A 23,450-nucleotide genomic window follows, 5' to 3' on the forward strand; every position below is an offset into this window, starting at 1 on the left:
CATATCTTCCCCTTGGCATAAACCCGACACATATGCTATCAGCAAAAAAAAGAAAATTAAAAGTTAGAACGCTGCAAATGAAGTAAGAGTACAGGGTGGGGCAACAGTAGGTTTAGAGTTGGGAGTATGCGAAACAGAGTTTGTTGTTATTCAGTTAATTATGGTGTTATTTTCCATACAAACAGATATAAACCTACTTTTGCTCCATCCAGTATTTAGCTAAAATATCCTTATTGTGTGTCTCTGTAGTGTTCATTTTCAGCATTGCATGTCTGCATTAGTCGTGTTTGTCTATAAAATAAGGGAGACCACAAAGTGGGGAATGTTGGAATGTTTATTTCTAAATATCTATACTCAGGGACCTTGTTGGATTTTATTTTTGTTTTTAATATCTATCGACTTGTTTTTACAGCACGTTGTGTGAAGCACTTTCTTATTCAGACTGTGTATCTTTTCAAGCCTTAACTATACGATCGTGGATTCGTTGCATTTTGCAAATGTATATAAAAAACCTCAGTTTACCTGATGATTTATTAATTGAAATAAATCCTGAACAGGCAGTTGGTAAGTATCACAGGAGTTTTACTTTTTTAATAGCTAAATCTGTTTAAAATTTTCCTTTTTGTTACATAAATTAAGAAAAAAAGTTAAAAAATATATTTGTAATTAGCTATAAATATAAACAGAAATTCATTTCCTTTTGTAGTCTATTTCTTTTTCTTGATGTTTTCCTGTTTCTAAAATAATAGATTCCTCCCATTTAAAGATAAAAGAACTTGTTTCCTTCAAAGCCAGAAAAAAAACTTGCTCTCAAATGACAACCATCTTTTTACCTTGAAGAAACTGATCACGAAAAAGTGGAAATATGAAGTAAATAACCAAATATCACACTGTGAAAACCTGAAAAGAAAAATACCCAATTATGAATAATTCTCTCCGATTTTATTAGATATTTTGCCTTTCTTTTGCTTTACTATTTATCACCTAGTGATACGTGTACGTTTTTAATATCCTCACACAGATCTGGTTGCCTGTAGGGCACATCTTTTCTGCAAGCAGCTCTTTGTGGCCATTTACAAACTGCGCACCGGCCGTCTGAGAAAATTCTCTAGATTTACTTTGATATGTTAGTACATCAGTTAGCTTTACAGGAGTAACCGGGAATAACGTTTGGGGCATGATGTTCTAACAACTACATGCTTGTTTTTAAATAAACTCTTTCCTTAGTGAGAGAACCTTAATTAATTCAAAGTTTGTATGTGGAAATTTGAATTGTAAAGAAAAGCATGTCATAAATGAAGAATGCTACATTTCCTACTCTCTCATTCATATATATATATATATATATCATATATTTATATATATATATAAAATACAAGTTTATATAATAAACATTACACAAATATTGTTATTTTATTTTAACAGAAAAAGAGTACATGGAACAGTTGGCCGAACTGACGAGGTTGCTGTTTAAACTCTCAGAAATAAAGAATATCTTCTTAAAGGCTCAAGTTCAATATTTACCCATCCCAGAAGACCCTAAAAAAGCACTTGTTCAATTTCTTGAGGTATTTTTCATTTTTTACTATAATTGTACAAATCCATCATAATCATATTTAAAAACTTGAAATGTTCCTGATGTTTTTCTATGAAAGGAGTTCTTTTAAATTGAATCATATTATCAAGTGCCTGCTACTATGAAATTCTGAAGGAATAAGAAAGTGAATCTAAGGTGTGGCACAATTCACTCCTAAAGACAGAATTACTTTTAATGAAAAGTAAGAGTAAAAAATGCTACATAAAAGCCTTACATTAAAGGCGACTTAAAGGTAGGAATATCTTATTGAAATAGCCAGATAACAATATTTTTCAGGTACTTGGGAACTAAATTTTCTTGGGTATGGTGCATAATACTTCCAACTTCATGTTGACTATCCTATAGTAAACAAATATAAGTTTTACAGTAAAAATTTAATCTCTTCGCCATAAACATCCACTACTTCATATGATAGTGTGATTGGAACTTTAAAATGCAATCCATTTGTTTTGTCCCCATGATAAATAGTTCTGTCACAGGGGAAACTCAGTTCTCCTTGCCAACACAGTAAAGAATTACAGGTCAGAGAGTCTATTAGCGTGCAAGCAACGTTTATTAATGCTAAGTTCTAATAGGAAAGCAAAAGCAAGAGTGGCCAGAGACTGTCTGGCTAAGGGTCCCCTGTGTGGCAAGAGAGCCAAGAGGGCGAAGAAGCAAGAGAGCAAGTCCTTTGTTCTGAGGACAAATATAGTTGGTGGAGGGGGGCGTGAAGAAGCTACACATTGATTGATAGGTAAAGGTGGTGCCAGCTCTCCTGGAGAGATGTGACTTCCCAAACAAAGGTTTGCACAGGGGTCTGTCAGCCCCAATCCTTATCATGCTCCAGACTCTTATTTCTTCATTTTGCATACATGACCCGGGGCAGGCAATTAACCAAAGTTGTTTTTGGGGGGGTTTCTTTGAGCACTGTAGACCCCTCCCCTTCTCCCCTCCAGGCCTTGGGATGAATATATAGTCTCAAGTTTTTCCTTTTCCCAGCTAGTGGAGGTGATACAGACTTTCACAGGCTCCCCCAAACCCTCACACTGCCCCACCCCGCACTATCATAGTTTACTTGTGTTTTCCGGCAGCTTTAATGGACCAGGCTCAGGATTGCTGGGTCAGCAGGTGAGCTTTAACTTTTAGCCTCCTGTATGAAGTTCTTTGTTAGATTGCAGTGGTCAGGGCCCTGCCTTTATTTCCTCTCTGGCCACTTATTCTACTGCGACAGTCCCATTCAACATTTTATTTTCAATTCTTGATATTGTAGGAACTTATTTTATGCAGTAGTTGTTGCTTTACAGCCTAGTTGAGGTCATTAACATGTTTGGATTTGTGTTTTCCAAAGCTATTCACAGTAAAAGTCAGTTTATTTTCCCACAGAGTGGTTGGTATTAACTGCAATGAAAATAATTACAACCTGTACACTCTTTTCATAAATATGAAATCTTCATTGGTTTCCATTCAGTTAAAGTACAGTCGTACAACAATTACAGATGTTATATAAGTCCTGAAAATATTTAGTAATAGTACATGCAGATATAAAGTACACAGTTTTTGAGTCTTTTATTTAGTTCTTGATTGGCTCTCAACCTGTAATTAATTGAACACATATGCTAGGAACTGCCCTGGACCAGAACGGGAGGTAGAAGCCATGGATTCCACCGATCATTTTGTTTTTGTTTTTGTTTTGTTTATCTTTTATTATTTTATTGTGTTCAAGTACAGTTGTCTTAATTTTCTCCTCCCCATTCCCCCTGCCCTCCCATCCCCACCTCCCACCCTCTATCCTACCCCCCTTTGAGGTTATCAGTAGGGAGACGGAAGGGGGGAATGAAGGGAAGGTACAGGGAATAAGAAGCATAAATGGTGGGTCCATGGGTCCTTTATACATGTTTCTTGACAATCCTTTTTCTCTCCCCCTTATCCTCCATCCCTGTTCCCCTCTGGTTACTGTCAGTTTGTTTGTTTCAGTGTCTGTGGTTATATTTTGCTTGCTTGCTTGCTTTGTTGATTAGGTTTCACTTACAGGTGAGATCATAGTATTTGTCTTTTACTGCCTGGCTTATTTCACTTAGCATAATGCTCTGAAAAGCTCTTTTAATTTAATCCAAACCATATTAATTATTCTTTCATCAGCCAGTAAGTAATAGTTGTGTGCTAAATGCTAGACAGTATTATGCTAGAATTTCTCAGGAATTTGAAAAACCAAAAGGAGTAGTCCCCAATCTTAAACGACTTTTACTTGTCTGAGAATACAGAATATACACAAATGTTAAAAATAATATAAGACAGTATATGCTAAGTGCCAGTTAGTTGATAGATAAATCAGTAGATTAAGAACTCAGAGAATCTTGGTATAAGAAGTTTGAATTTTATCCTGTGAACAGTGTGAAGACCTTATGAATTTTAAGTAAGTCTGATTTGATTAAGTGACTTTTCTGGAAAATTAACAACAATAGAACAGATTAAAGGAGCATCTGAAAACTCTTTGACTGTTACCATCTGTCCCTCCAGCTCTGTGAGCGACATCATCACGACCTTCAATTTCCTTTTCTCCAAGTGCAACATCCTCCCAGGGTCTCGCTTCATTCCCTGTCCGCCTGAATTATATACCCCTGGAGGCCTCACTTCATGTACCCTACCAGCACCCCCACAGTCTTCCTTCCTTGGTCCTTCGGTCACACCTGCAAGCCCTCAACCTTGTTTTGATGCCACCAGTTCCTTTGTGTTCTTTGTCTTATCTGCCGAGAACTGCAGTAGAAAAATCACGTAACATATATATTGGCACCATTGTGTCCAATATATACGTCATTGAAATCCACTATAAGTTCCCAATAATGGCTTGAAAACTTTAGTAGTCTTCTAAAACCTTCTAACCCAGTGTTCTCTTGATTCTTTTTGCGGCTTCTCACCTCTTGCTTGTTTTTACCCTTCAACTTACTCTTTCATTTATTTCCCTTTCGCTTCCCTCTTCACTGTTCTCCTTACTGCCTCATCTGCCTTTCACTCCACCTCCTCTTAGTTTTCTGTCTCTGTTCTTTGTGCCTCATCTTATTTTCTTCTGAGAAAGGTACACTGGCATCTAATGGCTCATAAAGAAAATTCTCGGGAGGGGAAATCACTTCATATCTCAAACCTTGAACTTTATAGAAGTCTTAATGTAGGAATTTGGGGATTTTGATTTCCCAATTTTATGCTAGGATGTTTGGAAGTCTTCATGTGGTTTGGTTATAAGATTATTTTACTTTTTCTTACTAATATTTTGTTGAGTTAGATCTTAAATGAATAATTATTGATGAATTGTTTTTATAATTCTTATTTTAACCTTTATTTTAATTATAAAAAAAGGCAATCCTTTTTCGTTGCATTTTAATTGCTGTAACTGTTTATTGGAAAGTTAAGGATGAAGGCATAAATGTAAAATATGTGTGTGTAGAAAGAGAAATGATCTTTATTTTCAAAGTCTGTATTGTATAAAACTTGGAAACCTAAATCATGTTTTTCCTTATTTATAGGCTGTTGGTAGAACTTACGAGAATCTGCAGGAACTTTCTGATAAATCTGCCATGGTTACAAAGTCCTTAGAATACCTTGGTGAAATATTAAAATATATAAAACCTTATTTGGGGAAAAATGTTTCCAGTGCAGGGCTGCAGCTGACGTACAGGATGATGGGTACGTATTCCTGACATTGCTAAACCTTTGTGAGGCTGAATCTGAAGTCTCATGGTGGGTGGGAATGTACTCACACAGTAGTCAAAGCCTGTTCTCCAGACAAGCATATGAATAATCTGAAAGACAGTGATTTAGCTTAACAATAATTCATGTTGGCTTTCAAGTGTATCTCTGTCTCGCCCCACCTCCCTTCAGAACCTTTCTTGTTGTGCTTGTGGTGATGGTAAAATTAATTATAATCCTTATAGAAAATATACCAGTGCTTGTGGTGATGGTAAAATTAATTATAATCCTTATAGAAAATATGCCAACATCAATTTGCTATCAATAGTCTATTGTGAATTGCTTACATTGTGAATTACTTGGATAGTTAAAATGGACATTCATTCTAATACTTATGTGTGTTTTGTTAGAATCTGAAATGTCAGAAAACCATCACTTCTTTATTTTTATAGTTTCCTCTATATGAAGGAGGTCAGGAAAGAATTTATTACAGCACTAAAGATACCTTGTTTCTTCACAACACTCTGTTTTCTTCTTCCAAAAAGAAACCTTTTTCTGTGCCTGTTCTGTAACAGCAGAGTTCATCTTTGGGAAGTCACTAATTTGAATACCTTTGTTCACTAAAATCGTGTTGCTAACCAAAAATAGGAACTGGATAAAGGGAAATGAGACCAGTTTCCTTAGAAGTTTTTATACAGAATTTAAGTTTCTTTAAAAAAATTTCTCTATGGCCCAAATCTTAAATCTCTTTCTTTTGATCTTATAAACATATGCGTAAACCTGACTTGGGCTGTCTCAGACCTTTTATCTTTGTTGTCTAAGACAAGGCAGAATTTGAAAATGTGTAGATGTGGAAGATTTAGAATGTAGTGAAAACTGTAGTGGCAATTCAGTCTTAATTTCAGAGAAAAATATCCGTGAAAATTTATCATAAATTTAACACAGAGAAATGTAGATAAATAAGTATTTCAGTATTTATGCTTAAAATTTATAAGTCTGCCAGGCTCAGTGTATGATTTCAGGGTATTTACAGAATATGTGATAGTCTTACCAGGAACTACAAAATCAATTTTGGATTGGTGATAGATATGTGGACCCACGGCAAAAATCTCCTTATGGAGAACCGAGGGCCTTGTTTGTTTGCTGCATGATTGTTTTTTCCATATTGGCAGGCAGACCCATATTCTTTCCTTTTGTCTGGATCTCAGAGGCTGGGGATACAGTGTACTGCTACGGTGTCACCCATTTAACTTATCAGACGTTGGGAACAGACACCTTTACCGTCTTCTGCACGTAAAGTGTTTAGAACAAAGTGAAGAAAGAGCAAGTGTAAACTTGAGAGTTCAAACCTGTTTGAAGCATGCAGGGTTGGAACATCATATCCCCTTGAAAGAAAGAGAGTTCCTTCCTGGGCACCCACTACTGTTCACTTGCGAAGTGCAAAATTCGATGAAATCACACTTCAGATTAAGGCATCTGAGAAAGCAGGATAGAGCTATCAGTGATTTCTTCCACTTTCCTCCTCTTTGTAGCTCTCTTTTTTGTTGTTGTTTTGCTCATTTATTATATTTTTTACTTTTCTGTTTCCATGTCTTTCTTTTTGATGGTCCTTCTCTAGCTGCGGTCATTCTTCCCCTTTGGACTTTGTAAGTGAATTCTAGCCCAGACCCTTCAGGGCCCTGCCCAAGTGCCCCACCTTTCCCGCACTCCCTGTGGACTTGATCTCCTTGCTTGTGTTTCATCTGTCCTTCTCTTTCGACATTTTCACAGCTTGCCATTCATTGTAATTGTATACTTAGCATGCCCTTACTAAATTTTAAACTTACTCATGGTGTCAGCCATATTTTTTGAACTTTTTATTCCCATCGTCATGTTGTATCTTGAACAAATAACAACATTTTCTCTCTCTCTCTCCTCTGCATGTGTGTGAGTATGTATGTGTCAGGCACTGGATTGGGAACTGGGGATGCATCCATTAAAGAGCTTCTCCAATGTAGGAGATGGCATATTTCTGGTACTCAGCAATTTTATGAACGTAGCTAGTAGTATATAATGTATTTTTTAATGTTCCTAAATGAGCAAAGTTATTTTATAACTATAAATACCTTGTAAAAATATATTTTATGGTGATCCCATTTCACTTTTTTAAAAGCATAATAGATGCATACAGTAGAAAATAAGGAAATGCATAAAAACTCTTACAGTGCAGCTCTCTTTCAGTTGTGGGAGTGTGTTCCCTCAAACCTTTGTATATTTTCAGCTTCATCAGTAAATAAGTAGTATTTTTATAGCCACAAAAATGACTTGTTCTTTTTTACAAAGCTATGCCATGTATTTATACTTTCCTCAAGTTCTTTTACTGCAGAAATTTTTCTCTCTACATTTTTAGTACCACACACACTGAAATGTACTTTTTTGAAACTTAAAAGAAGTAGGAGTCTGTTATATCAGTCAGACAGATGTATTACCTCTGTCTTCCATGAACTCATAAAACTTAAGATCTTAAGCAGAGCATTTTAACCGTGGCAGAAGATGAAATACAGGGGTCGATGATGCATTTTTGGTTGGAAGGTCCTTGCTCTGTGTAAGTTAATACCTGGGTGACACCTTAGAGTGATATGAATCATCTGAAATGTCGGCGATGATGGCAGTTCCTCTTGTGGGTATATTAATGTTCGTTAGAATATGAGTTCTTCGTACATTGCTGTCACTCTCAAGTTTTCTACCTACTGGAAAAATGAGGAGCAAGCCAGCATTATTTAAAATATTGCTAAGTGAGCATTGTGTTTCTTTATGATTGATTATTGTATTTCCTTTTACAACAGAAGATTAATGTTGCTGTTTGTTGTTCTTAGAAGTGATTATTGGTTGGGCTTTTTTTTTTAACGTCATTATACTCTGCTATAAGCATATTTTTGTATTCCTTCAGAACTTGAGTTTTAACCTTTTTGTTTTATGAAAATGACTGAATTTCATCACCTCTTTTGCTTTCTAAGATAAAATATAAACTTTATCCAGTACATTTACCACTCTGCTCTTTGGGCAAGCACTTAATCCCCTCCTTTTAAATTTGTTTTTTGTTTTTTATTTTTTCAGTAAAGGAGACCTCAGTGGCAGTAACAAACTCTACTGGGAATTATAAATCTGCTTTTAATGATTAAACAAAGTGCACTCATTTTGTTAAGCTTTACTACCTTCAAATGTCAGGATCGCCGGGCTCCCATCATGGAGTGAAGACATCTGTTTCTCTTCTTTTAGAATTAAAATTTAAACTCACTATTTGTTTATATTAAACAATCGAAAGTTATAAAAACTGAAGTTCAAGGAGGTTAAATGGTTGCTTCAAGGGTGTTACAGCTAATCCTTTTTCCCTTTTTCACAATTTAATTTAGTTTTTTATCTCTTGTTGCAAACTGGGTTGAGACAGCATATAAAATTGTATGTAAGATAAAAATTAAAAGAAATAACAGTATCAGAAAAATGTGGAGGAGCATGATGAAGCCCAGTGGGAAGTAAGTGTCCACATAAAAACATAGTGTATGATTTTACAGTGTTCTTAAAGTTGGATTGTGTTTGCTTCTGAGTTTTCTCGAAGCCAAAAGAGAGAGAGATCTTATTAATTGCAACACTCAACTTACATACACACATAATGTGGAACCAAATCACATAGTACGTGGGAATGTGTACGTTTTAGGTGTCAGCCACTCAGGAAATGTGTTTTTCTTGGCCCAGAACTCTGAAGAGAAACTTGTCTTTTTAGTGAAATACATCACTTGACAACGTTTTTTTTTTTTTGATTCATAATAAATGTTCCTTCCTAGTGCCTACTTTAACTTGTTCCTATATGCTTTAATTATACATTTTTTAATAGAATGACAAAATTTTTTCCTTAGAAGATAATCGTAACTACTGTGACTCTTTCTGTTAGGAATCCTTGTTAAATCCTGGGCACAGATTTTCGCCACCTCTAAAGCCCAGAAGTTGCTGTTCCGGATCATAGATTGCTTGCTGCTGCCCCACGCGGTGTTGCAGCGAGAGACAGAGCTGCCCGCACCCAGGCTGGCTGCAATTCAGAGGAACCTTCCTTTGTATCTCCAGGTATAGTAAGCATGGCTATTTAAAAGTTTAAAAAAATTTTTTGATATGTTGCCTTAAAACAGCTCACTAACTACAGATTTAAAAACCAGGCATTGCCATCTCAGTGCATGTGGTACATATGGCACTTCTTTTTAGCATGTTTTTACGTCCTTTTGTGTTTGGCTATGAAAACAAAGGTGGAAAAGACAAAATCCATACCCTCAGGAAGTTGGAAGCTGATAGAGGAGGCTGGCTAGCATAGACACTTAGAGGAATGCGCTCAGTAGATTTCTTAGGCCTCCTCTGTCTGTCACCCAGACCGGGCTGAGAAGATGGGAGAGAGGACACTGTACAGGATGCTAATTGTCAAAGAGCAGAGTGGGTAGGATTTGAAGTTCTGTTCCTGTCAGAGGAGATGGCAGGTGAAGGCCATGGTTTTTGTAAGAAATACGACCTGCTGGCGTGGGAAGCAATTCAGCTGTGGCCAGAGATTCGTACGGGAGGAGCCACGTCCTCAGGGGTTTCATGCCAGGCAGTTCGACTGGTTCTTTTACACGGGACTCCTGATGGATTTTAAGCGGGAGTGACACATACTTACATTTTAGAGGGGTGATTCTGGTGACAGTAGCCAACATAGTGGGTGTGGAGCTCAGATCGGAGACTGGGAAGGCAGTAACTCGTTCATTATCTGAAGGTTTTGAACTAAGGCAGTGGGGTGTAGAGCTCACAGTGAACTTCAGAAACATTTAGGAGCTCTGGGCAGAAAGACTTTCTGAGTGTTGCAGAGCAACAGAAAAAACAGAATACGTTTGAGATTCCAGGGGGGCTGCTTATGTAGATAGTAGTGCTACTAAGGAAAATTCTGGACATGAAGGGATGATGAGAAGAATTTCTAAACAGCTGTAGTTTGAGGTGCTGGGAATATCTGGCTAATGATGTTCATTAGGCACTTGGAAATATCGATCTGCCGTTTAATGGGAGAGAGGAGATGTACTTTTTTATTCATTAGTGTCTGATAATAAAGATAAGTGCTCCTTATTTAGGTTCCAGCGAGGGAAGCTGAGGAAGAAGGGGGTGTGGATTTCAATTAGGTAGTAAGCAGTCTCTTCCACAGATGGTTTTTTAAAACAGATTTTTACAATTTCTCATTCATTTGAAGTTGGTTTTTTAATTTCGTATTCACAGTAGCATTTAAAGCAAAGTTGAGTGTCCACTAGCAAGCTGAAAAAGCACTGCCGGCTCCCAGGGGGCTGGATGCAGGGGGGTTGGGGGCAGCGGGGCCTTGCAGTGCCTGCTCCATGAGCCCTCCTAAACCCCGTGTACATTTCAGAAGAAGTCGTATAAGCTTCCAGAGTTGTAAATTGACAAAGTTGGTGAATTACCCATTTGACAGAATTTATCTTTAATTTCTTAAAAGTACCCAGCTTTCCTCTTCACAATTTTCAAAATGTATCCATTTTACTTCATCTTCTGATTTGATGTGCTTTTTCTTAAACAAAGCACTAAAGAAAGGAGGCAATCCATTATATTTTTAATTGTTTGTTTAATTGCTAGTGTTTTAACAGCACCACACTAATTTTTATTACAAATAACCTTTCAAAATTACTTATTGGGTATGTATAGCTAAAATGGAGGCATAAACATTTCCCAGGGGGAGGAGGGAGAATGAGGGAAAGGTATGGAGAACAAGGAGCATAACTGGTAGGTACAGAATAGATGGGGGGGAGGGTAAGAATAGTATAGGAAATGGAGAAGCCAAGGAACTTATATGTGTGACTCATGGGCAGGAACTACAAGGGTTATTGCTAGAGGGAGGGAGGCGTAAAGGGGAGAAAAAAATGGGACAACTCTAGTAGCATAATCAATAAAATATACTTAAAAAAACAAACAGTTGAATATATATTTCCCATGCAAATCAATAAACAAATTTAAAATAAAACGCAAAATGTAGATATAAACATTTCTAATTCTTTCTCTGGGAAAACACATTGTGAAGCACAAAGCACCAGCTTATAAAGGAACTTTTAGATCATAATTTGATGTAGTGTTGCTGATTACATTTAGTAATAAGTAATATTGGTAGAAAAAAATTTGTTTCTTGTGGTTTGGGTTTAATTGTTTGTAACTGTCAAATACTGGATTCCATATGGAAGTATGTTGTTAATTTCTGTACAACGGCAGGGATTGAATCAACAGACGTGCAACATGACATTGTGAGTTCAGTGTGACCTTGATCAAGTTCCTAACTCTCCTAAACCTCAGCGTCCTCAGCTGTAAAATTGGAGCTATGGTAACACTAACTTAGTGGTTTTTTGATTAATTTAAATGAAATTATGTATATAAACTATGTGGCCAGTGCCTGACAAATGAATACCTTAAAATAAATTGTCATTATTCTGAGTCATAATCTGCATTTTTCTTCCTTTGTTAATAAAAAAAAAATTATCACCTTTCTTAATGTGGAATATTGTTAGCATAAGTTTTGTTTTAGAGAAATGATTAGTGCCCTACACTTAAAAAAACTGACCTAAAATATATTTTGTACTTTGGAATTCCACATACACATGTAGTTGATGAGTGTGGTGGTCAGTTTCTGAGGATGAGGAGGAAGCTTCCTCTGTCTTCCTGCACGTTCCCTGCTTCCTTCGGGTGTGCCCCAGACACAAGTCTGTTGAGGGGGATGCCACAACATAGGTGTTACCAAGCTCAACAACTCCCTGCACTTCATATAAACATTATCTGTTGATAGCAGGTGGTGTCCTTGTCGACTGTGATAAGTTACCAAGTCTGCCACGAATATAAATGTGGGGAACTAAATTAGTAAGTTTCTAAACATTTTGTTAACTTTACCTCTTAATATTGCATTTGCTTTTTTTTCCTTCCGTAGGGCATGTGTAGCGTGTGTTGTCAGTCTCAAAATGCAAACGCCTATCTGAATCAGTTGCTAGGGAGTGTCACTGCGCAGTATATCGGGCGGTTTCTTCCAGCATCACCGCACGTTCTGGATCTGGGACAGCATCCGGTTTTGTTGGCATTGAGAAACTCAGGCAGTGGTGCACCGATGTCACCTCTAAAGAAATGCATTGTACAAGTCATAAGGTACCTCTAAATATTAAAAATAAGTGGTATTGACAATATACTAATCTATTAAAAAGTGACGAAGCGTTTCAAAAGTATTGGTCTTCCTTAGAATACCAGTAGTGCAGAAAACTTTTTTCCTTAAAATCATTATCTAAAATGTTACTAAAATGATTTTTGCTCAAGGCACTATGACGATGTTTTTTTAAATTGCTTGTTTTCTCTGTACAGCAACTATTTTTCTTATATATGTTTTAAAGGTGTGTGTGTATATTTTTTTTAGTTTTTTATCAGATGAACAGTAACTGTTTTATACTGTACACAATACACTATTTTATGAAAGGTAAATGAAAATACTGCTAATATGAAAAAGGAAGTGCTAAGAAGTACTATTTTGTTGATCTATTCTCTGTCTAAATAACTCAGTTTTATTATTAGGCAGACAAATAAATGAAACTTTCTGAGGTTTTGTACTAAACCCAATGCTTTTTAGCTGCAACATTAGAATATTCAATAGAGAAATTATCATTTCTTTGCCTTCAAAGGGTATTTACTGTCATGCGAAATCAAATTTTAAACTTTTAAGATGCTATGGCACTATATATTCTTATCCAGTGGGGTTTTTTTTTTCTGTTTTTAATGACCTGATATTACCCGTCCACTCTTTACGGAACTAAGTGTCTAACCTCGTTCTTCTCCAGCCTTGTTCCCATGTTCCGGGTTTTCTGTTACTCAGGTTTGGGAGCTTTATGGCTTCGTTCCCTTTGCCATCCTCTGACAAGTGATTATTTCCTTCCCTTATTTTCACATCTCTCTTTCCTTATCGCATTATACCTAGGCTATTGCTCGATTTTCCTAACCACTTTCACTATCTCATCTTTTCTTCCAGTCCAGCCTTAGTAATTCTGCCAGATTGCTTTTCCTGAAATACTGTTCCATATGACACTCTCCTGTCCCCAGACCTCTTCCTCTTCCTCCTTTTTTATTTGGCCTATGGAATTAACTCTGTATACAAACATAATGAGACTGGTTTAATTGTTGCCCCTCCAGAATGCTTTATAGTTCCCTCCATTAAATAACCATCTGGACAAAAGTCCACCTAGATGTTCTAAGACCTACACCTAATATTTCCACGTACCATGACCCTTCTTTCCTTCTGAAGTCATATGCTCTGGATGATTCAATTCCAGAATTGTAATATTTTTGCCTTACTTGTATCTGAATTCCCACCGAGATGGTAGTATTCTACCTCTGTGTTTGAGACATCATTTAAGTAATTTTAGTACAAACCAATGTTGTGAAGGCCAATGTTGAAAATCCTGGCTGCTTTAGCTGACTTTCCTATTTGCCATTGAAAACATTTTTTCTCATGATTTGTAGCTGAAGGCTGCAAAATGCAAGAATTCCTTTTTCTTTTACTTACTTAAGAAAGAAACAGAGATTGCCCCCTCTGCCTTCCTCCATGACATGCTTCTCTACTCCTGCAGTGAGTAAGGCTTAGTTCAGGCTCCTTCCTCTGAATTTCTGAGAATTCAGGGCTTATCATTCAGAGGACCTGTCACATTGTATCGTGATGGTCTTTTCTTTTTTCTTGTCTAGCTTTTTTACTGAACACTGAACCCCTTGCTTTCAGAGACCATATTTTACTCAACTTTGCATTCTGGTTCTCAGACTTGTACCTAGTATACTATAGGTACCCAGTAAACATTTGTTGTAGGCATTAGGAATTCAGCAGTGCACAAAAAAGACAAAACCCTGTCCTCAAAGAATAAATGAATCTTGTAATATGTAATATTTGTTTGAGGTCACTGCTTGGAGTAGAAATGATGATGAAGACATAGTTCCTGCCTGTATGGAGTTTATAATTCTCAGTGGTTTCTGTGTCTCATCTTTGTAAATTATTATTGCTTTGCAAGTACATGTGGATGTCTAGTTTAGATTTAGCTGCATTTGACAGTTTTTCATATTGTCTAGACTTTTAGAAATCGAGTGATCACACTTTGCAGGGTTGTTGTACCTGGTTAGTAGTGGGATGGGAGACTGCATGGGAATACCGGGTGCTGTAGGCTTTTGCCTCCCTCCTTTTGCGGATGCCCCAGCCGGGCCATTGGGGAGTACTAACAGATGTCCACTGAACAACCGTTATGAGCCAAGAACTATTCTAAAAGGTAGAGATACAAAAACGAGTCAGGTGAATTATCTTTCTGATCGCAGTTGAGTTCTAATGCTAAATTTTGAGAGAAGATAGGAAATCCTAAATTACCTCTCTGATTCTTTTACTTCCAAAGGGAAGGAAAGAGGTAAAGCTCAGAGTGGGAAGCTAATTCCTAGGGTAGTTTTCTTACTGAATTGGAGGAAAAAACAGACCCCTCCCAAATCCCTACAAATAAATAAATGTGAGAAGAGACTTCTTTACACAGACTTGACATAGAGAATGTTGCATCACCAAGGAGCTGATAGAGGAGATTAGGCCTATATTAGAAAAAAATCAAATTAGCAATTACATTTTGAAATATGAATAAAACTAGCCAACTCTTACACACAAAAAATTACATCTTTATTTGGATTTTGATAAAGTTCCTTTTAAGACCAGGTTGCTTTAAATTTAGTTCGTGTCTCTATTCCACTTTAGCCCTTGCAACAGAACAAAAGGATACGCAGTCACTGCGTATCCTCTAAAATTCTGTGTTTGAAATAGCATGGTAAAATACACATGCTTTTTAGAAATTGTGCTTTATTAATTTGTGGGGAATAAAATTTCACAATGTCTATAATGTATATGTCATTTGCTTTTCTACTTAAAACTTTGAACAGAAAACGAAAATTGTGCTTCCTCTCAGGAAATCCTACTTTGAGTGTAAACAGTTCTTGCACCCTCCACGCTTGGCATCCATTCTGGCCTTCATCCTCCAACTCTGCAAAGAAACCAGCATAGATGTTTCCGAGGTTGGACTTCTGCTCCCTGGCATCTTAAAGTGCTTGGTGTTGGTCAGTGAACCACAAGGTGAGTGTGAGCTTGTGTTTGTTTGTTAGACTTTTCTGTTCACTATTTAATAAGTACTCTTTCCTATCAGTTAAATTAACAGTTAAAAAAGTATCATATCAGTTTGTATATAACCTGTATAAAGAACAAACTCCAAAATCCAGCCAATAACTTAGGTAGAGCATGATAAAATGGTTAAAAACTGATGTTTCAGTATAGTTTACTTTTTTTCTTTTTTAAGGTTTTATTTATTTATTTTCAGAGAAAGGGTAAGGGAGGGTGAAAGAGAGGGAGAGAAATGTCAGGCCAGTGCTCAATCCACTGAGCCATACCAGCTAGGGCTAGTTTATTTTTTTCTAAGACAAATAATTTACTTATAGGCTACTTCCTCTCATTAGACTTGTTAACCTCTTAAAGAACATTTGTTCAATCTGATTCCAGTATGTTCAATATTAAGTTGTGAGAAGTCAGCAGAATTCCTTCTATTCAGGTGTCTGCTGGAATATCTAAGCTGATTTCTTGGGTAAATGTGTAAGGATCCTTTGATCCTATTCCTTTGTTTTCAGGCTCCTCAGCCTCACTGCCAGTGATCTCTTTAAAGCATCATTTATTTAGTCCCCACTGTGAGTGGCCTGCTTTAATAAGCTTATTGGGAATATGCAGAATAGTAGCCACAGTTCTATCCTGGAGGAATTTTTTAAATGTAAATAGAATGCTCTTGTGTGTGTGTGTGTGTGTGTGTGCTTGTGTGTGTTTATCATTATAATGTGATTGTTCAGGGCAGGGCTTCTCCAGTGTTTCTACCTAAGTACTTCCAGCTGCTCTGATAAGGGAGTGTAGTGTGTATCCTCCAGGATCTGAGGGCAGAGCCCAGAGTGGTAGCTAAAAGCTCAAATACCTCTTTGAAATGTTCCGTTTTATCTAAAAAATTTTATGCATATTTTGTTTTAATCCTTACTTTAATAATTTAAAATGTTCTTTCTGCTCTCAAGCTTGGTTTTGTGGAATATGTTATGTTAATTTAAAATACCCTTACTTCATAGTAATATTCCTTAACTGAAGAATACCCAGATAGAACCCCAGACTTTTCTTGAGAAATTTTGCCCTCACTAAAAACTTAATGCAGACTTTTAAAAAAAATTCTCACCCAAGGATATGTTTATTGATTTGAAAGAGAGAGACATCTGTGTGAGAGAAACATTGATTGGTTGTCTACTATATGAGCCCTGACTGGGGATCAAACCTACAACCTATGTATGTGCCCTGTCCAGGAATTGAACCCATGACCTTTTGGTCTAGGGGATGACACTCCAACCAACTGAGCCACCAGCCAGAGCGGCACAGTATTAATGTCAGTGAAAGCTTGTTGTGTTATGTAATACAAAATTAACAAAATTCCTTGAGATAGAGTAGACAGTATAAAATTTTAGTTAGCCTCGTATTTTGATGATGATAATGTTTATTATGAAGAAAACCAGGGTTTGAAAGGTGAGCTTTTCCTCTTATAGCTAGAGTAAACCAAAATTAGTTTTAGGCCTGTAATAAGAAAAAAAGCATTTATTTTAAGTTAAAGGAGCTCAATCTGTGTTTGGGAGACAGATTCAGGGAGCAATCTGAATTGGGCTCTACCAAGACAAAGAGGAAGCCATCTTTTATAAGTTCCCACCCAAGATCCCAGTTTTATGCAAATGAGGTTTCCAAATTGTGCGTTTCTGATTGGACAGGACAGGGTTCTTTGGTAGAAAGATGAAACCAGGTGTTCTGAGGTGGTTGACTCAGGCATAAGTCAGCAGGGCACAGTACAGAAGGCCAAGATTTCAGTCTGAGGCTCTTCCTGGTATGCAGAGTATGAGGAGCCTGTCAGCAGACTGTTATTAGAAAATCCGGGCCTTTGCTTGCCCCTGGGGAGTTCATCTCTCAGCAGATCAATTCCTTCTTGAGGGTCACATCAAATACTCTTTCTTTCCGGGTCCGCACAAGCTACTGAATGCTTCAACACAGATGCAGTACAGAATTCTCCACATAGTGCTGTACTGTCTTTGTCACCCTGAAGGAGCAAAATTCAGCGTAGCTTTGCGTGCTTGGCTCAGAGAAAATTGTGGCTCTCCTTGTTGTCTCAGTGTTTAAAAGGACAGTTTGTCCAGTCACAAGAAGTGTTACTAAATGACTTGGCAAGCCCACTCCCAGTTATGTGCCCTGGAGTATTTTAAACACATGTTCACTCCAGAACCCGTACAGAGAGCTTGACGAGTTCCACTTCTTACACAGCCATGTAAGGAACTCTGCCAGCCTGCTCTCCAGCAAAACTGGTGAAAATTACTTCAAAGAAAGCATTCTCTGGAAATAGCCCTGAGAGTATATAGCACGTGGAGAAACATTATTAAAGACAATCTACTAAAACTTGGTAAGAGTCTCTGGTACTTGACCCAAAACCACTTCTTTTCTCCCAATACAGAAACTCTACTCCAGAGTTAATAAATCCAGGAATATAGGGCTCCCTTTCTCCCCAGCTTCCAGTAGGAGGGCTAGGATCCTGTGAGAGGCTGTATACCAACATCTCATCGTTCTTCCATGCTACCTGATGCTAAATTTTGTTTCAGGGCAGTATGGCTCAGTGGGGGTTTCGTGATACTGCTCAGCCCCACTCCGGGATGGAGGCAATGAGCCGAGTGCCACACCACAGACGATAGGGGGGTGCCAGTCATTCCTGCCACAGCTTGTGTGTGGGGGGTCCCATGCTGAGAGGAGCAAGCTGAGAGGACCGGGGGCAGCTGCCCCTCCTTCCCTGAGACAGCTCTTAGAGTGGTGTGTCACTCACAATGTAGTAGGCACCATTGTCCTTATCCCCAGCGCCAGGCCTTGCCTCTGAGATTAACTAATGCCTGGAACTCTGAATCTCTCCCCAAAGAACTACTTCCTTTGCAACACAGTATGAAAGTTCAGGTGTGGAGGGAATGTCAAAAACAGTGGAGTTTGTGATAAAAGGCAGTAGGTAAGAGAATAATAGATTCATTGGAACTATAAAATAATCTGTAGGCCAGCTAGTTTGGTGAGAAAACTGGTGAAAGACAGCCGGTTAGAGCCCTTGGGTCAGAACAAGTCTCAAGCATAATCAGCTAGCAATTAGTGGAGCATAGCAGCTGGAGTCAACATGGGAAGGGACAGTCAAAGAGAGCACTGTCAAAGCCACTGTCCTCCGGTGGAGACCTCGGGCGCACCCAAGGTTACTCGGCACCTGAGAAGTGATGTCAGAGGCTTCACCCTGGGGAGTGGGGAGAAGGGACAGGAAGTAGACTTCAGTAAATAATTTCCAGTTTTCAACAAAGAAAAAAATTAGAAGACATAAAAGAAAAAACAGTATCATCTATACACTGCAGGGCAAAAGCAGGCAACAGAAGCTGCCAGTGAGAACAATCAAATATTGGATTTAATAGACGAAGACTTCAAAATAGTAGAGGAACACAAAACAGGAGACATTTAGAAAACAGAATGTGAAATGACTGATCTAAATCCAACCATATCAGTAGTAACAGTAATCGTGAAAGGATTGAACAGTCAAAAGGCAAAGGTTGTCAAGAATGGATTTTTTTCCTAAAGATCTAACTATATACCTGTAGGAAACACTTTAGATTCAATATTGAAAGTAAAAGGTGGAAGAGGATATACATCATTGCAGACTAACCACAGAAAGCAGGCCTGGCTATACTAATATCAGACAAGATAACCATTAGGCCAAACAGTCTTATTAGAAATAGAGACTCCGTATAATGATGAAAGATTCAGTCCAACAGGAAAATTTAACAAGATGCCTGTGCAGCTAACCGCAGAGCACTGAAATGCAGGAAGCAAAAGCTGAGGGTGTGAGGGGAGAGCCAGTTCAGCAGTAATAGTCGGAGGGTGCTCTTGGTTTTCACTTCAACATGTAAAGAGCTAACAAGTCGCCATTCTCCCCTTATTGAATCATCTTGTCACCTTTGTCAAAAACAAGTAGAAAAACACCTCAAACCCATGGACACGTGGTTTATTTCTGGACTCTCAATTATATTCCACTGATCTGTGTTTATGCCCGCACCACACTGTCATGAGCACTGTTGGTTGTTCTAAGTTCTGAAATTGGAAAGTCGAGTCTTCCAACTTTCTTCTTTTTCAAGATTGTTTTGGCTATTCTGGGTCCTTTGCAATTACATATGAATCATAGAATCAGCTTGTGTGTTTCTACAAAGTCTGCTGGGGTTCCGGGGGGGGGAGCTGCACTTACTTTGTAGATGAGTGTGGGGAGCACCACCGCCTTAACAGCAACTCTTTTAATCCATGAAGATGGCATCTTTTTCTTTAGGTAGTCTCTAATTTCTTTCAACAATGGTAGTTTTCAGATTATAAATTTGTATTTCTCTTTTATTAAATTTATTTCTTGTTCTTTTTGAGGCTATTTTATTGGAATAATTTTCTTAATTTTATTTTTAGATTTTTCATTGAAAGCACATAAAAATACACGTTTGTATTTTGATTTTGTATCCTGCAACTTTGCTGGACTAGTTTATTAATTCCAATAGGTTTTTAGTGGAGTGCTTAGGATTTTCTATACACGAATCTATCATCTGCAGATAGGGGCGTTTTTTCTTTTTCCTTTTAAATCTAGATGCCTTTTATTTCTTTTTCTCACCCTGACTAGAACTTCTGGTACAACGTTGGTGGAAGTGGCAAGAGTGGACATCCTTGTCTTGTTCCTAATCTTAGTGGGAATGAATCTCACCTCTCACTGTTAAGGATGGGGTCAGCTGGAGGATCTTTGTAAATGTCCTTCATCAGATTGAAGCAATTCTCGTCTGTTCCCAGTTTGTTGTTATGTAACATCCCTCTTTATCTCTGATAATTCTACTTGTTCTGAAGCCTCCTTTGTCTGAAATAATATGTCTACTACAGTTCTGTTTTTAATTGTGTTAGCATTGCATATATTTCTCCTTCCCTTTAATCTATCTATGTCTTTATATTTAAAGTGACCACAGTTGCAGACAACATACAGTTGGGCCTTCTTTTTTTGTCTGTTGTCAGTCTGTCATTTAATTCAGACCATTCACATTTAAAGTGATTATTGATACAGTTGGGTTAATGCCTACCGTATATGTACTATTCATTGTTCTTATTCTTTTTAATATTCTGCTCCTTTTCCACCTTCTCTGATGGTTTTAATTGAGCACTTTAAATTATTGTATTTTCTCTTCTCTCTTAGCAAACCAAATATACTCCTTTAAAATTTTTTATTCTTAATGGTTTCCCTAGAATTTGTAGTATATTTATTTAAACTGATCCAAGTACTTTCAAATGGCACTGTTTTCCTTACTATGGTATTCCTGACCCCTTTCTCCTGTCCTTTATAACATTGCTGTCATTCATTTCACATATCCATAAGGTATGACCACCAAATACTTGTTGTGATTATTATTTTGAACCAAAGCTCTTAGGTCCATTAAAACTGAAGAAAGGAAAATAAAGAGAATCACAACTTACAAGGACCAAGAAACCTGCTGCTGGAGCTCATTCTGGTAGAAATGTTTTAACTGAATTAGACAAATTCTTCTATGTTCAGTGTTGGGGGCATCAGTTTGCCCTATGACCTCATTTCTCTGATGCATCTAGGAAGAGTTGTCCTTCTGTTTATTCAGATTATTTCTCCAAATTGTTCTGCAAATTCAGTGCCTCTCCTACCAGAATCCCATCAGACTTCTTTGTAGAAACTAATGAGCTGAATCTATAAAATAAGTAATTGTGGAGGACCCAGAATAGGCAAAACAATTGTGAAAAAAAGAAAGTTGGAAGACTTGCACTTTGCAATTTCAAGAGTTAGTACAAATCAACAGTAATCTTGACAGTGTGGTACTGGCATAAAGATAGATCAGTGGAGTAGAATTGAGAGTCCCAGAATAAGCCCACGTGTCTGGTTTTGGTTTGGTTTGGTTTGGGTTTGGACTGAGGTGTCAAGATGACTTAATAAGGGGAAAATAGACATTTCAACAAATTGTGCTAGGTCAGGTAATTAGCGACAGGCTAAAGAATGAAGTTGGACTTTTATTCCATATGGGAAAAATGACTCAAAATGGGTCATAGACCTAAATGTCAGAGCTAAACCCATAAAACTCTTAGAGGAAAGCATTGGGGTAAGTCTCCATGATCTTGAATTTGGTGATGAATTTTTCAATGTGACACTAAAAGCATGAGCCACAAAAAAGGTAAATTGGACTTAAAGTGAAAAACTTTTGTACTTCAAAGGACACTATTGAGAAAGTGAAGAGACAGCCAACAGAATGGGAGACAATATTTGCAAGTCACTTATGTAAGGAACTTATTTTTACAATATGTAAAGAACTGTTACAAGTCAATAATAAAAAGAGAAATAAGTAAAAATAGGCAAAGGATTTGAATAGACATTTCTCCAAAGAACATAAACAAATGGCTAATAAGCACCTGGAAAGGTGTTCGGCATCATTATTCATCAGGGAAATGCTAATCAAAAACACAATGCGATACCATTTATATTCACTAGGTTGAATATAATGAAAAAGTCAGAGATAAAAACAAGGTTTGAAAGTAGAGAAATTAGAACCTTTATTTATTTCTGTTGGGAATATAAAACGATGGAGCCACTTGGGAAAACAGTCTGGTAGTTTGTCAAATGGTTAAACATAGAACTATCATGTGACTTAGTAATGCCACTTTTAGGTGTACACCCATGATTAATAAAAATATATGTCCACGCAGAAAGTTGTACATTAACGCCTGCAGTGTTGTTTATTATAACCACAAGGTAGGTTGCCCGCCACCTGACGGGTAGATTTTTAAAATGTAATATGTTCACCAGTGGATTATTTGGCTGTAAAAAGGAGTGAAGCACTGGTACATGCCACAACATGAATGAACCTTGAAAACGTTATTCTAAGTGAAAGAAGCCGGTTAGAAAAGACCACATGTTATATGGTTTCACTTACATGAAATACCCACAATAGTTAAGTCTGTAGAGACAGATAATGGATTACTGGTTGCTTAGAGGGTATCAGAGGGTAGGGGAATGATAGCTAAAGGGCTCGGGGTACGGGGTGGGGGGTTCCAAGGTAAAGACAATATTCTGAAATCGACTGTGAGAATAATTGCCTAACTGTGAATTTATAAAAAATCATTGGATTGCACATGTTAAATGGGTGGATTGTATGGTGTGAGAAATATATGGCAATAAAGCTGTTGAAAAAGTCTAAAAAATTGACTAATGTTTTAAAAACTCCAATTAAAAAATAAAGATGGCAATATTTTTCAATAAAACCCTATGCACTCATATTCATAGCAGCATTACTCATCATAGCTAAAATGGAAACAACCCAATTGTCCATCAGCTAATGAATGGGTATACAATATGGGGTGGGTCCATACTATGGACTATCATTTGGCTGTCGAAGAAAGGAAGGAGGGAGTACGCACTGATACATTTTACAGTGTGAATGAGTATGCATTCACAGTATGCAAAGTAAAAAAGGAGTCACAGAAGACCACATGTTGTATGATTCTATGTAAAATTTCCAGAAGAGTCAGGAGCAAAAGTAGATTAGAGATTGTCCTTGGCTAGGGGAGAGAGAGAAGGAAATGACTGCTTAATAGATGTACAGTTTTTGAGGCCATAATAAAATTGTTCTGAACTAAATAGGTGATGGCTTCCTAACTCTGGAATACACTAAAAGTCAATTAATTGCCCTGGCGGGTTAGGTCAGTTGGTTAGAGTGTCATCCTGATAGGCTAGGATTGTGGATTCAGTCCTAGTCAGAGCACATACAAGAATCCACCAATGAGTACATAAATAAGTGGAACAACAGATCGATGTTTCTCTCTTCCTTCCTCTATCTAGAATCAATAAATAAAAACTTTTAATAAATAAAAATTGTAAATTTGTAAAAGGTTGGTTTTATGATATATTAATTATATCTCAATAAAGCTGTTGTTTAAAAACAAAGCTTATTATTAATATGTTGTGAAAACTATTTCTTTATGTTCTGGTACTTTTCCAACAGAAAA

The 23,450-nt window shown here is 37.3% G+C and overlaps 1 protein-coding gene across 2 annotated transcripts in view; it reads left to right on the top strand.

Moving 5' to 3' along the window:
* The window catches only part of MMS22L (MMS22 like, DNA repair protein), a 120,139-nt gene that overhangs the window by 90,134 nt on the left and 6,555 nt on the right, over positions 1–23,450 (top strand). For both annotated transcript variants that reach the window (XM_037144418.2, XM_053664862.1), the window contains exons 17-22: positions 413–564; positions 1,426–1,568; positions 5,095–5,254; positions 9,186–9,355; positions 12,222–12,433; positions 15,253–15,416. In XM_037144418.2, coding sequence (XP_037000313.2) covers positions 413–564; positions 1,426–1,568; positions 5,095–5,254; positions 9,186–9,355; positions 12,222–12,433; positions 15,253–15,416 — 1,001 coding nt within the window. The remainder of the gene's footprint in view (positions 1–412; positions 565–1,425; positions 1,569–5,094; positions 5,255–9,185; positions 9,356–12,221; positions 12,434–15,252; positions 15,417–23,450) is intronic.

The sequence above is a fragment of the Artibeus jamaicensis genome, unplaced genomic scaffold (assembly GCF_021234435.1).
Source record: "Artibeus jamaicensis isolate MK-2021 breed Jamaican fruit bat unplaced genomic scaffold, CSHL_Jam_final contig_387, whole genome shotgun sequence".
In the NCBI taxonomy this organism is placed as follows: Eukaryota; Metazoa; Chordata; class Mammalia; order Chiroptera; family Phyllostomidae; genus Artibeus; species Artibeus jamaicensis.